Source organism: Anticarsia gemmatalis, chromosome Z, assembly GCF_050436995.1.
Source record: "Anticarsia gemmatalis isolate Benzon Research Colony breed Stoneville strain chromosome Z, ilAntGemm2 primary, whole genome shotgun sequence".
In the NCBI taxonomy this organism is placed as follows: Eukaryota; Metazoa; Arthropoda; class Insecta; order Lepidoptera; family Erebidae; genus Anticarsia; species Anticarsia gemmatalis.
Window position 1 is genome coordinate 4,578,146 of NC_134776.1, and position 15,111 is coordinate 4,593,256.

Consider the following 15,111-nt stretch of genomic DNA (forward strand, 5'->3'; position numbering starts at 1 on the left):
CAACTAACTAAAACATTTTTAATTTGAAAACAAGATTGTTTTAGTGAAACTAAAGAACATAGGGAAGAAAATGTTCAATTGCAGTATTAATTTGTATTGAACATAACTTATTCATTATTACTATTTCTAATTATACCTAATATGTGTTATTTATGTTGTCAAGTGAAGTAGTAGATTGAATCCTACAAGAAATAATTTGTTGTGAGGAAAATGAACATTATTGTACAAAGTGATGAGGTAGAGTGAGTCCTTTCTGCTTCATTATTTAATTGCCTTTAAGGGGCCTATAAATAGTAATTGATATCATAATAATGTGTTAGTGTAATCTATACTTAGCAAACCTGTTCACGTGTAAGATCCTAGATCAAAATTATGAATGAATCCAGTTATACTGATAACAATGGTCTATATTATTACAGTGACCAACACAAAGCCGTAGTATACTATGTAACACTACCCCTCAAAAAGGTATGTTGCATCATGATCATATAATAATATACAGTTACATGTAACTGGGTATGCAGATTTCCCACTTTCTTTTATCTATAATCCTGATACAGTATAACCTTTAAAAAAAAACAACAACATAGACTAAAATCCTTAACTTCTACATGAAAGTATCAGTTACAAGCCTCATTGCTTACTCAACTGATACTACGTAAAAAAGAAATCGGTAAATGCAGCAAGCCATGATGGTTTTTATACTTATACCAACTTTTCACGACATAACAGAGTTATACATGTACAACAACATATGTGATAGTGTCATCATATTACCACAAGATGATAAAATCGCACAAAGATACGGTGTATATCGTGCACCATTCAGTGGATCGGGTCGCCTCGCCTTATTGAAAACAGCTCACCACATCCGTCACGTATACCCTACATCAAACACGGGACTCACGTAATACATGATTTGGCAACAAATAAAGCACGTCGCGCCACTACTATACACCAATAATTATAGAAAATCATGACAATTACAAAACAGCGCTATTATTACCAAACGATCATGACTTTCCGTATTCACAATATGGCGACAACAGAAAACAAAGAATAGCTGTAAAGTAGGAGTTTCTCACCTGAGTTAGCTCCTGGTTGGTCTGCTTGAAATTCTTCTTGCTTAAATTTACGACAAGGTAATTGATTTGCGATAAGCTAAACGTTAAAGGGTCCAGGTTCATAGTTCCATTAATGCAAAAACGAAAGCTTCAAACACGTTTGAAGCTTTCTCGATTTTTGACGGATTACTACAGTAAACGTGTGTTCTTTTACAGTTTTTTTACGAAATAACAATAAGCCTAAGGCCAACATCACCAATTCTATTGTTCACTTCATAAACATAATTTTAGCACCCTACACTGCGATTTGCAACTTGAAAAATCAGCACGCGATGACGAAGGCACTAGCATAGCAGCTCGCTCACTCGCTCACTCGCTCCATGGCCCATGCTCCATAGCGAAACGCAATTCGACGCACACAGACAATTTGGTCACACCATGATCCGTTCGAATAAATGGTATTGCCAATTAATAATAATGCTTACTATTTATTGACTAACATCTTATCCAACACGCTAGCCAACATATTAATAATAATTATTATTATTGACTCTGCATTAACGTTTATGTAATGTGTATCAATGGCACACGGTCAGCTCCTACTTCTAATTAAATATAAATAATATTAGAAAGGAAAACAAAGAGACAACTATGCCATTCTATCAAATTAAATAACCTAGTACATAAATAATTGTCCCTCATAATTATTACTACAACACATCTGAGCTCTTAATGATAAAAAAACATGTGCTTTAATGTATTGCATAATAATATTTAGAATGGAACGGTTTATTTAAAAAAAACATTAACCACTTATGACATTTTTGCTAATTATTATAATATTCGTATAACTAAAACTTTTTCGGTATCCATACTAATATTATAAATGCGAAAGTAACTCTGTCTGTCTGTCTGTCTGTCTGTCTGTCTGTCTGCTACTCAATCACGCCTAAACTACTGAACCAATTTGCATGAAATTTGGTATGGAGATACTTTGATACCCGAGAAAGGACATAGGCTACTTTTTACCCCGGGAAAATGACGCATTTCCCGGAAAAATTCAGGTGGCGATCGAAGTCGCGAATAATCAATGTTATAATGACATTAAATTAACAAAATTCCGTTGTCATGGCAACTGTTTTAATGGCGGATATGCCTTAGCGCGACTTTGTTATATTAAGAGATATAAATAATTTTAAGTATATTTTTCGAGAAAAAAAAAGCATATTTTATATTATCACGCTACGACCAATATGAGCAGAGTAACAGTAAAAAAGTGTTACAAAAACGTGGAAATTTCTGAATCTGAAAATTCTCTCTTATGTGACGCAAGCGAAGTTGCACGGGTCAGCTAGTTACCTATATAATACAGCATTATGATTTTGGCCTTGTTACTTTAAATATTAGAGTCAGTACAGAAATAATTTGGCTACAAGGCAATAATAACAACTAAAATATCAATTTAACTAAAGTAAGAACCACCTATTTAACAAGATCAAATTTTTATGTTTAGATTTAAACTTAGTAAACCAAGATTGAAGACCAGATAAAATTTGAACATACGACCGGATTACCAAACCAGCAAAATGTTTGATGGTTTTGTGTAGTCATCGCTCGTCGGTAGATTCCATAGCACGGATCAAAGCCGTAAGTGTACCGCATAAAGTACGCGCAGTTGACTTTGCCGCAGTCTGAATATAGCAACACGCCGTTGCGCAGTAAACAAAAATAAATACAAGAGACATAAACAGGGAGCAGGCGACGGAGCGGAAGGACGCCGTCTTCGTTACCTAGCAACAGTGAGACGCTCACATGCACATTGCACAATGAGAGAAACTTACACTAAGATAAGAGTTTACTGCACAGAAAAGAGATGTTTAGTGTATCATGTGAACATAGAAGTGAATTGGAGTTAGAGTTATTAGTTATAGAAGTTTTTGAATTTTTTGCAATATTATGTTTATCTTCGCTGGTAAGCATTAAGATTGTATTGTTTTGTATTATGATGAATCTTTGCCTTCATTGTTACTTACCTTCTATTGAAATCAACCACTTTTATAAAATTAATTTTAAAACAAACTCCAGTTAGAACTTTTTGATTACCTCTTAATAATTAAGAATTCTAGAAAATTTTACCGGTTTTAAAGTACCTGGTACAATAATCATCAAATATTTAATTTAAAAAAATCATTAAGTTTAAAATCAATGCTTGCTAATACCTAACTTCCGAGACACAAATTTGGCTGGCGTGTAGCATACCGTAATAGATTCGCTGAGATTAGCAAACCCGATCGATCAAATCTAACATTAATGTTCCATGTTGGTATTTTTCGGCTTCAAAATCAAATTTATTTAGTTTAATCATGCGATTTAATAACATAAATCGGCTCTCCCTATATTTTAATTCTATGGTTATTGTACAATATTTAAGACATTTGATAAGACAATTTTTGTTTACTTAGGGCAATGACTAATAAATGAATAAATATAAATTATATCGTGAACTACAATCTCCCTCTAAGCTATCTACTTTTGCTACAGAAAAATAAGTGTGTTGAGATCAAAAATATTTATATGTTTATCAATATTAAATTACGTCTTATTAATGAATTTAAATGAATGTATTAAAGTTGGTTATTGAACAGCCAGCTTACGATGTCATTTATTTGTTAACAAACACGTGGTACAAGGAAACTCGAGATATAAAATGTATATCCTCTGTAAAATTATAGCATTATTTTAGTCCTGTCTATAATTGTGTAATCCAGATTTTCAATCATGCTTTATTTGTAAAGTAATGTATTTTTTACGATAGAAATATACAGTTAATTTTATACAGTTTATAGTCTATGGTCGATCGATTCCGTCACAGAAGTGTCATGTCCTGAAAAAATAAAATTCCAGAATCGTGACGATACAATCGTCCCAATTTGGAATTAGGTTAGTTTTACCCATTTTTTGTAAATTATATTGACTAATCATAGCATTTATGCAGTAAACTCTTTATTTCTAAGTTTTAATATTAACTACAGTGTTTGGAAGTTTTGTTCATAGTGATTTTTTACGCACATTATCATTAAAAAGGTTCGTTTCCTTTTTGTAAATAATCCGAACAGTATTAAGCCTGTACTTTTATTTTAGAAACATTAATTGCACTGATACACATGGTGGAATCGATTTTAAGGCAAACTGTATTGTTATGATTTTGTTATGTAACATGTAAGCAATCAGAAAGACGTTTGGTTCATTTCATGATGGTTCATTCTAGTCACTTCTACGCAGGAATAAATTCATTTAGTATTGTAAAGCCCTTAGCGTTCTCCATGTCCATATTTGACACCAGAAGAAACATACATAACAACCATAACCTCCAATATCGAAGAGATAAAATCTAATGTTCATCTTATTGTCATAGAAATATACTGTTTACAAAGTAGCTACATATTATAATTATGTGCTTCTGCTTAGGAAAACATGGTAACTTAAATTTGTTGAATTTTGATATACATTTTGTTTAAATGTACAGAATAAGTCTTTCCATTTTCCGATCCATTTCCATCAGTATTCAGTTAGTCTGATAAAGTAATTATTAATAAGCCTACAAAACCTTCCTGTTATCTGTGAGCAGTATTTTTTTTAAATCTACCTACCTATAATCACAATAGTCTCTTGATACGTTAAATTTATTGTTTCGTAAGAACTCTGTATTTGCATTTTACCCGTGCAAATTTCCCTTGACTCATTCACGTCATACAGGACTGTTGGTTACAAGTAATTATACCTCTATTGTAACACATCCATAAGTTTTTGGTTCTGTTGCTTACCCTTCACTGTCTTTCATGTTCACCATGTCTTCATACTCTATTTCTTTCTTATTATTTAATGTGCTCACCAGCACTAGTACAACACACACAGCACAACTTATGACCATCATTTTCTAAAATTCATTTAATCATATCAGTCTAATTCAAGTTTTTAACCTTGAATGCCCTTGTTAGGTATGAGTTGATAATGTTATTATGACCTGCTATGGACCTCCTAGAAATACTTTAAAATTTGTTAGGGGTCAAGTTGGGTTGGAAAATATTATGATTTCAAGATGACCCTTAGTGTCTTTTGTAGTAAATCACATTGTAATACCATTATTTTCTTTAATTCCAGGTTTATGGCGTTGCCACGATTCATAAGCCGCAACCTCGTGAGCATAGCGTTCCCTACTTTGACTGTCATCGCGATATTTGCTGACTGGAACCACACCAGGAAGTGGAAGGAGTCACAGAAGAAGCTACTGAACTAAAATGGCACTCTTTGGCATTACCCCGCGGTACGTCTGGTTGGCAATACCCATGGCCGGCTTCTTCTTTGGCAAATACTTGGATGACCAGGAAACCCTCAGGATGACTAGTTTCCGCGATAAATCTGCTCTGTATGGTGGACGTGTGAAGCCCGGAGACCCACCATCCTGGCCTTTATAAGTTATGTTTGATCCGAACGAGTAGTTATGCCTCAGTTGTAATTAAATAAATAGTTTAATCAAATTTGAGTTTTTCTTAATCCCATGTTTGTATGGTACCTCAAAAATCTGCTTTGCTAAACTTAGTTATATTATATTCATTCTTTTTATGATTGCTGGGCGCAGGTCTCTTTCTCTAGGTTTTTGGTCTGCATATTAGGAGAAATTTTCTTCTATTACAGATGCTATCACGAAAAATTGGTAAACACTTAAAAATTCTTAATAAAATTATGAAGATAATATTTCTAAATGTGTAGCCACTGTGACTGCTTGTCTTTTGGACGTGGAGGAGCAACGCAAATGCATGTAAGAATAAAACATTTCAAGCAAATATAGCAATTCTTCTAAAAAGTAAAACGCGTCCTCCACTTCTGAAGTCAAGCAGTCGCTAGTTAGAATTACAATTAGCAAAAAGCGAACACTAATGAAAGACTAGAGAAAGAAAAACCTATTTATTATTCTCTATCAACTGACAGATTACAATGTTCTTTTAGCCATTGCGTACCATACAATAAGGAAAGGGGCCCATAATCCAAGCCCGAAGAAAAATGCGAAGAAAACTGACGCCACAAATCTGTAAACAGAATAATATAAATTATGTATGTATTTTTAATTTTTAAATATTTTCAGTCAGCGCCAAAAAGTAAGCGCTGTCACGTTTTCAAAAGCTCGAAATTCTTACTGTATAGGGTATTAATATAAAGTAATTTTAAAACCATTGTGTGTGGTTGTTGACTAAACCATTAATTTTTTCATACAAAGTTTGTAAATGTGACTGTAGGTATTTTATGTTTTATGTATTTTATTGTAGGTTTATTTTCTCTTTTCTTTCTTTCAAGCTAGCGATTTGTTACTCTTGCATTTTTAGGTTACAGGTATGTGGTCTTCTGACATTCCTGTTACAGTCCAAAAGTAATTCGGAGCAGTTGAAGGATTCACTGACTTTTTATGGACCTATTATAAAAATAAAAAACCATGAGTAGGTATGTATCTAAGTATTTACACTAATCCACTTTTACTTTTAACAATGCCTGATGAAGATGAGGTTGTCGCCTCATTAGAGTCTAAGTGACAGAACACCTTCCTTGGTTATCGGTGTTTACTAATTTTAAATTACCTTTATAAAGGCCCTATCTTTATGATAATTGTATTCAGGTAAAAGTGTATGTATTACAAAAAATTATCACTTCTGGTGCAGAAAAATATTGCATGTCTGAAAATTATCGTAAATAGTTCACTCAGTCACTGAACTCACTTGGTCAAAGGTGTGCATTCTAGCAAACTTCTTTCTTGTGGAAAAACAGAGCAATGGGGCAAACATAAAATTTATGAGGAATACGCTTACACAGTTAAGCACGTATGTAAGTTAAAAAAAATCTCACTAATATTATGGAGACTTCATCCAACTTACCGATTTGGAATCGAGAAGGGCATATTGTCAAATGGTTGTGGAGGTCCCTCAGAGTGATTACGTCTTAGAACTCGAGCAGGTGCCTCCAAGCTCCTCAGCAGCGGCCTCGACCGCATCGTGGTGAAGATCAAAGATCGCCAGTGCGACACGACCATTTTGTTTGTTTTAAACTCTATTTATTTAAGATACTCTTTAACTCTCTGCCTTGACGTTAAAATTCAAGCTTTCAATAATGACAGTCTGTTTTGTTTTTTGTTGGGATATTGGTGGCCAGCTGCTATTGAGTGCAGTACTTAAAAGAGGTTTGCGATATCTTCCGTTTTCTTGCCTTCAGGGCTGGCACGGCTAGGACCTTATCCGCATTGGTTTTGGGTTGGAAATGTTGAGGCCAGAATAACTAATTTGACCCAGCTTTAGTGGTATAATGGGTAAAAAAATATTTCATGGAGATTCCTTTATTTCTCTTATAAAGTATTTATTTTCTTTAGTAGGTAGGTATATTTTTTATTTCGTAGTTTTTTGGCTTATTTTTTCACCTGATTTAGGTACTGCAGCTTAGCTTATCCACAGGTAGGTATATATTTGATTGGTCGTATCCTACCAGAACAACGATAGATGAATTTAATTCGCATTCTATATCGAAATACGTAACTTTTCTATGGCTAATAGGGGTTCTATAAAGCGTGCGTATGCCCAGAGTGGACTTGATACTTTGAGTCCATCCATGTATCAACTTTTAGGCAAAATAAAACAACGGTTCTTCTAACACAAATATTTTTTTGCGATATAATATGATAACAAGCGTACATCGCAATAGTATACATATAATAATAATCAAAAAATCTTCAAAAAAGACAATGGATATGCCATCCACTCAGATATTTACAGAGTCAATCAACTAACAGCTCAAATAAAGCATAACACCGAAACATTCGTTTCATTTTCCAAAACCTTAATTATTCAGAGCATCTTCTCAGTAAAAACTTAGTCAAAAATTTAAATAATAATATGTTATATTAGAGATTACTTTAGTGTTCATCCTCTGCCAGCATTTCGAGTATGGATGTGTATACGCCGGAGATCATACAAATGGAGCCGAATACGATGATAAACGTGTCCCGTAGAAGCTTGTACTTCGCGATGCCGTATTTATCAGGATACCAGATGCAGAGATCCATGATAGCGGGGAATATGATGGCTACCAGTGACAGGCAAAATGCACCGAGTAGCGCGATGAAGGCTCCAAGGTTTGGAGCAGCTATTGACAACCCAACTGTGGAAATAAAGGCATGTTTAATACCTAGACTACTTTAATTATCTAATGACCCTCTACTGGATAAGCAGCTTGATAACAAACAGGTAGAAAATCGCGTAACAAAAGTATAATATGCGAGCGGCGCAGCCATGTTTGAAGAGTCAAGTCCGGTGACAAAATATAGCAAAAACATAACTTTTGTCTCAGATAGAAGGATTGTCACTACTTGCTATACATCAGTATTTTCAATAGTCTTTGCGTAAAACAATAATTGTGGCTCTGCGTAGCGTCTCCCTTGCAAAATAATAAACAAGTGGGTCTTGATTTTTGGTTACGAAACACAAAGCCATGCGAGGGAGCTTGCGAAATATATACCTACCTACCCAACGTCATTTCTTTGTTAACATCTGGAGATACTACCTAACCAATCCTAGTATCGTTTAATTAATAGAATACAGTATTCCTGAGCAGTATTAGAATGTAAATTACAGAAAAGAATTGAAAATCTTCGCATTCAGGTAAACTCGCGACACAAATAATAGTAAAATGTTCATAACTTACATGGAATAAGAACGAGCACGACACGCAGTGTGTAATCGATGAACCTGGGGTGTTTCAGGGTTAACCTCTTCTTCATTTTGCGCCATATGATTTGATAGCCCACGAAATTTTGTAGGGGAAACGAAAAAAACAATGCCGCCGCGAACGACAACCTTGCCACCTGCGCTTTCCTGAAATCATCTAATCGAGTTAATCGTTCTATGTAGATAAATTTTATTCAAATTATATTTTTTTATTTATGTAGTTAAGATAATAATTATTCTAATTAAATAATAGTAGTACCTACTGTACTGATTGCCGAGTGTGTCTCAAAATAATAAATGGCCGTTTATCAACTTTAAGCTATCAAATACCTACTTACTTCTGATCTTGAGGCAAATTAAGCGTTATGGACGCTTTGACGGCATCACCGTATTTGAGGTATCCTGCCACTCCCAGTAGGATGAAGAGAGTCAGGATTATAACCATCCCCACGCTCAGCAGACCGCATATTCCGACGAATTCACTGGGATTTTCCATGTTATATTCCAAGGCTAATATCTGTACAAAAAGTTCAATAATTAAGGCCTGGTTCATGATACAAACGTTGACGACGTATGTAAAAAAGTGCTGCCATAGAACTATATAAACTTAAAGGAAGCTTGGTACATTCTCTCTATAGGTACGTCAAATAATTATTTTCTGCTTAGGAAATATCATACGCTGATGCTCAAAAGTATTTTAGCCGCTACAATATTAGCTTCTGCCCGCCACTTACACCGCGTTGAGCGGAGTAGAAAGATACCCGTTGTAATCCAGAATGTAAACAAACAATTGATTAACTAACATGCATAATCCATCCATCCAAGTATCAAAATATATTATCTACTTTACTAGCTTTTACCCGTGACTCCGTCCGCCACCTGAATTTTCCCATGGGAATGCGTAATTTTCCCGGGGTAAAAAGTAGCCTATGTCCTTTCTCGGGTATCAAAATATCTCCATACCAAATTTCATGCAAATTGGTTCAGCAGTTTAGGCGTTATTGAGTGACAGACAGACAGAGTTACTTTCGCATTTATAATATTAAGTATAGATAAATAAAGTAAATTTAGCCCATTAATGTCTCACTGCTGGGCAAGGGTCTCCCCTCCCGTAATGAGGCAGGGGTTAGGCCTTGAGTCCACCACGCTGGCCAAGTGCGGGTTGGATTAGATTTATAGGCGAAACAAATTGGATAAGGATCAGTTTTAAAATTTTCAACTTAATAAGAATACTTCTCTACTTTTCAGTAGCGTGGTTATCGAAACTCAACAAAAAACTATAGAATAGTTAACGCAAAATTTTAATAAAAAAATTGGTTGAGTAGTTTAGGCGGGATTGAGTAACAGAGAGACAGACAGAGTTACTTTCGCATTTATAATATTAGTATGGAAGTATAGATTGTTGTACTCACCACACCCACTGCTTCTAGAGCGAATAAGGTTATTCCTATGAACACAGGAATTTCCTCCAAGCCTTTTATTTTCAGCTTGTCATCGTTCAGTTCTACATCATCTTCTACCAGGTAGAAAAATATCAGAATCATTCCAAACAGCGTCACAAAGTTGGAGATCGTTGACAAAGGAGTTAACAGCTTCAGTGTTTTGACCAGGTTCATCAATATTTGTAGCGGTAACATGTAGATAATTAGTAATCGGATTGGGATAACTGTTCCATGGTAGTCCATCACCTGAAAAATGTAAAACTATATTGTAGCGACAATATCGTGTTAAGGCCTGCTTTCCTCCTACGTTGAGATCGGTCGAGTATAAAAATGAAAAGGAAGCATAAGCAAACTGGAATTAGGGAAAGGTGACTCAAGATTCAGACTCAAAAGTCCATGTTCTTATAGTGTATTCTTATTAATTAAGATACAAAATCATCATGCTACACTTTCATGGCATGTTGAAATCACTTTCATTTTAAAAGATAATCAAATTACATGCGAGTTGAGCGAGTCAACTAAAAGCTATACTTGCATATTCTAAACAATTACCTGTTTCACATTTTCAGCTACAAAAACCAAGTACACAGCACAGATTCCTAACTGCCAAGTGATAAGCATGACGTCGACGAGGGAGTAGAACATATTGGCAGACCAGCGCATGCACGGCGGTCCGTCTTGTATTGCGAACAGCATTGACTTCGGGAATGCCATGTAGCCTCGCCTGTGACGTTTACATAACTGGTACTGGGCGTTGATCTGCACGTAATACATAGTTTTTTAAACTTAATATTAATAAAAATATATTTAATTAAATTACTACAGTCAAATACAGATGTATTATATTGTGAACTGCGATTAAGCTTAAGGTCTTTCAATTCCAAGATTTATTACTAACGTAACGCATGAACGGGTGAAACAAACGCAAGGTGTCGAGTGTGTTAAAACGACATTTCAAAATGCAAAAATCTGTAATCATTAGGTATTGTCAGGTAAGTAGCAGAAATGTCGAAATGTCAAGCACAAGTCTGACGGCTTTACGTGCTCACTTGGGGGAATCCAACTTGCTAAATCGCTGAGATTTTTTTTGCAGAGAGACTCAGGACTATTGTTGTAAAAGAGACCTCAGTGCGGTAATGTCATACATTATGGGTTATTGTAAAAGGTATTATGTTCCTCCGAAGTCGCGTCGGTGGCATGTTACGAACAAAAATCTGTCGCGCTCGTAAGCGCCGCTGTCTCTCTTTTTAACGTCAGCCTAGAAAGAAATTCAGTAAAATACAATTTATTTTTATTTCATTGTTGTATTTTACTAACCAGTAGCTGTATGCAGTAAGTGGCGAATATCCCGATGGCCAAGATGCCGATGACACCGTACACGATGCCCAGACGTCGGCAGGCGTCCGGCATGGCTAGGAGCCCAGCACCGATGCTGCCTTTCAACATGTGGATCATTGTCTCGGAGTATCTGCCAGAAAACAAAGCAATTCTGACGTATTATTCAACTAATTTCCGATCCTTAAAGAATTGGCTAGTTTTGAAAAGTTTTACTCTATTACAGAATTGATAACTTTAAGTAGGCATCAGAAATTCAGTAATTTTGTTGTACATTAGTTAGTATTTTGTAAGTTAAACCTAAAAGTATTTCGTTAAGTTTAATTACTTAGCTATTTGTACCAATTGAATTGGTAAAACATAGTGATTTTCTATTTATCTCTATATTCGTTTACCTTGTTTTATCTTTGGACCTTCCAAAGGTAAATTGGCAGAGAATACCTTAGGCATTAATTCCGCCCTTATACATTCTGGTATATAAAGTGTAAATAAATACAATAATAAAATTGGTTAAGTTTAATCTTATTACGTGGTAGGATGCGGGACCTTGCGCTTAGCGTGAGGGTCAAAGAACTCCTCATCATCCTCTGAAACATAAAGAAGATTATCACATAAAGCAGCAAAACTAAGTATTCTGTAGATTTAGTTTATAACTACTATAAAGCTTGAGTTTTACTTTCACTATGGATCGATCATCGCTCCACGTATATTTTGAAACAACTTACTTTTATAATAATGTGTTTATTTGAAATTTATTGAGACACACATACATTATAAAGCTATATTTTTTTCGAATATAATAACTGTAACTATTATTGTAGCCTGAAAGAAGTCTTTTCACATGATGTCTTACTTCGTAGCTAATATTGCTACGAGCGTAGTAGCGTAGCACGTGAAAGTAGTACTGTTTTTTGCAGACACTAAAATTAATATCCTAAATATTTTCGTAAACTTTTACATACTTATTCGAGGAATATTGGGTATGACTGCTTTCTGACCACGTTTGCATATTTTTTTCTTACACAAATACTAATAATAAAAATTATTCGCTAATCGATGTTTACATATTATGTTAATCGTGTAGGTCGTTAGTAAACGGAGGCAGTACCGCCCCTTAGCGGCCTGAAGCATTTCGTGTGGGGGACAAATAATGATAAAAGAATGTAGTAGTACAATAAATTATAATGTTTTGACGGTCCCTAAATGGTCGAAATCCTATGGTGTAGATCGTATGTTGTATTATCTTAAAATAACTAGCCGTATCAATAATCCAACTGGGAAACTCAAAATGCAGCAATCATGACTCCATAGTTCTGGCATAAGCCTATATCTGGCATAAATTAAGTGCCAACTGTCAAATATCTCTAGAAGTGGTCATGCCAATTTGAAAATTAAATTTCTAGAACACCCTTTACAAACTTTAAATTTAAAAGTCAGATATTTGGATTTTTAAAACCGGTAACTTTCTATGCACATAAATGAATATATTTATTTATAAGAACAGGGATTTAGTTTTTGAGGTTTAGGTAAATTAGATTATATTAGGGAAGTCGAAAAATGGCTGCTCTAGAAACTCATAACTCATAATAATTATTGTCCACAATAGGGAGAAAGATCATTAACATTATTACCCACCATTCTTGCAAAACACAAATTACATTACTATCATACACCTTAATTGCAATAAGTAACTCGACTAGTAAGCAACCATATTGAAAGACGCTGGAAGGGTACGAAATAAGTACTTCCAGCAACAATGTGTACAAAACGAACGCATTTATTTATCCATTATTCTTGTTGTCTAAACAACAGCTTCAATAGTAGTTGCAAAGTCAAGCAAAGGTAGAGAATAAAGAGAAATCTGGTAGTAAGGAACTACTACAAACCTCCAACGATGGTGTCCACCAAACCGCCCATAAACTGATAGATAAACATTTTGGCGGCTTTCTCTTCACTATCTAGAACTTAACCGAAACATTCAACTCATCATTTGTAAATATTTTCTTATGCATTTATTACAACGTGCTGAAATAAACAGAATAATACTGAACGATTTTCTTGAAATGAGGTCCAGAAGAATGTCAGATATCAAACAATACGTCTATGGTATGACAAATGACATACGTTTATGGTATAGAAGAGTATAAAAACTCTTTTGTTAAATTCTTGACGATCCTATTCGTACACATTCGTGGACTATAGTGTCCTGTTTTCTAGGATAGTGTCTATAGTCCAACTACTTAGTAAAGAGTATCTTGGGGGGCAGGGCAAAACTTAACAGTTTTGCTGTGCACCCCACCGGTAGCAGCCTGTAATTTTCTGGTTCAGGGTAACCGCATCCTAGAAGATCGATTATTTTCTTTCCAAAAGCATCACACTCGCACAGTACCTATGTGTTTCATTCATGGTTACTGCTGCTTTATTGCAGTGCCTGCATTTAGGGTCATCTATGGCTCCTATCTTATTCGCATAATTTATGAAGAGACTAACTAAGAACTGCGTGTGTGTGAAAAATAATTGAGCCGCAGCAGACAGAGAATCGAAAGAAGGAAAAAAAGGAACTGATATTCTCAAGTCTAGTTTTTATGTGCTTCTACCTCACACATATGTGTACTAAATTTCATTAAGAATCCGTTCAGAAGTTTTTCCGTGTATGAGTAACAAATGTATTTATATAATCAGTAGGATAGCAGCTTTATGAAGCACGGGTAATGAGAAGAATTTGTAGGAGTTATAATTTACTTCAATCATAACTTTTGTGCAAAGGTGAAAGTGGACATTTACCACTGTCCGTTCCAGATTCGAATCCCACTCCCACAGGTTTAGCTCCGAGACTGTTGTAGATATGGAAGTAGTCTCATTCTACTAATTTAGCAAGAAAGTCCTATGAATAAAAAGGTCAATGACCCAACTGCCATTCGTTTCTCGGAGTAAAAGTTAGCAAGGTTCATTGACATTTCGTTTCATTCAAATACCAAGTCTACGTTAAAGAAAGAGTAATTTGTATATTAATGATTTTCGTACTATAATTTTTGAATATCAATTGACTAACAATTTTCTCTTAACCATAATTTCAATAGGAAATATACCAAGAAATTGTACGATTTAAATGAATTTTAAATATTAATTGGGACTATTTTTAAAATACTAGAAATATGCCAATAATAATCATCATCTTAATAAACAGTCTTAAGCGTTAGTTAGTATTAGATCCTTGCAGTATGAATTTATAGGCAGGTGCTAGTATCCTTGCCTGGGGGGTGAGGGTCTATTTATAAATTCAGCTTTGTTGAGGGAGCCTGGTCACGCTAAAGGCAACAGCACACATTGTGGTAATGTTCGGGTTGTTTGGCCAAAACAAAAGGCCTGTTTAAATAGTTAATCTAAGTATGTTAATAAAAAAGTAAAATGTTCTAATCTTACGGATCTTAGTATTTAATTCAAACAAAAAAATATTTTGCCGTTATCGAAATCAAATCTTAAACCAAAATAAATAGCACCATCTTC

The 15,111-nt window shown here is 34.7% G+C and overlaps 3 protein-coding genes and 1 long non-coding RNA gene across 11 annotated transcripts in view; 1 reads left to right on the forward strand and 3 right to left on the reverse strand.

Annotated features, from left to right (window-relative positions):
- The window catches only part of Not1 (CCR4-NOT transcription complex subunit 1), a 30,065-nt gene extending 28,592 nt beyond the window's left edge, over window positions 1-1,473 (reverse strand). For all 8 annotated transcript variants that reach the window (XM_076134383.1, XM_076134381.1, XM_076134380.1 and 5 more), the window contains exon 1: window positions 1,086-1,473. In XM_076134383.1, coding sequence (XP_075990498.1) covers window positions 1,086-1,187 — 102 coding nt within the window. In that variant the 5' untranslated portion in view covers window positions 1,188-1,473. The remainder of the gene's footprint in view (window positions 1-1,085) is intronic.
- A 3,756-nt stretch (window positions 1,474-5,229) lies between these two features.
- Window positions 5,230-5,602, forward strand: ND-MNLL (NADH dehydrogenase (ubiquinone) MNLL subunit). The gene has a single exon (XM_076134565.1). The coding sequence runs from the start codon at window positions 5,363-5,365 to the stop codon at window positions 5,537-5,539; it is 177 nt and encodes a 58-aa protein (XP_075990680.1). The 5' UTR covers window positions 5,230-5,362; the 3' UTR covers window positions 5,540-5,602.
- A 412-nt stretch (window positions 5,603-6,014) lies between these two features.
- Window positions 6,015-7,211, reverse strand: LOC142986578 (uncharacterized). Its single transcript, XR_012960404.1, has 2 exons — window positions 6,989-7,211; window positions 6,015-6,151 (listed from the first exon to the last, which is right to left on the reverse strand). It is a non-coding gene; the product is annotated as an uncharacterized LOC142986578 (long non-coding RNA).
- A 445-nt stretch (window positions 7,212-7,656) lies between these two features.
- On the reverse strand, window positions 7,657-13,790 carry LOC142986576 (proton-coupled amino acid transporter-like protein acs). Its single transcript, XM_076135087.1, has 8 exons — window positions 13,491-13,790; window positions 12,134-12,191; window positions 11,587-11,737; window positions 10,822-11,028; window positions 10,240-10,515; window positions 9,166-9,344; window positions 8,805-8,974; window positions 7,657-8,261 (listed from the first exon to the last, which is right to left on the reverse strand). Exons 1-8 carry the CDS (start codon window positions 13,537-13,539, stop codon window positions 8,017-8,019), a joined length of 1,335 nt encoding a protein of 444 aa, XP_075991202.1. The 5' UTR covers window positions 13,540-13,790; the 3' UTR covers window positions 7,657-8,016.
- Window positions 13,791-15,111: the final 1,321 nt, after the last annotated feature.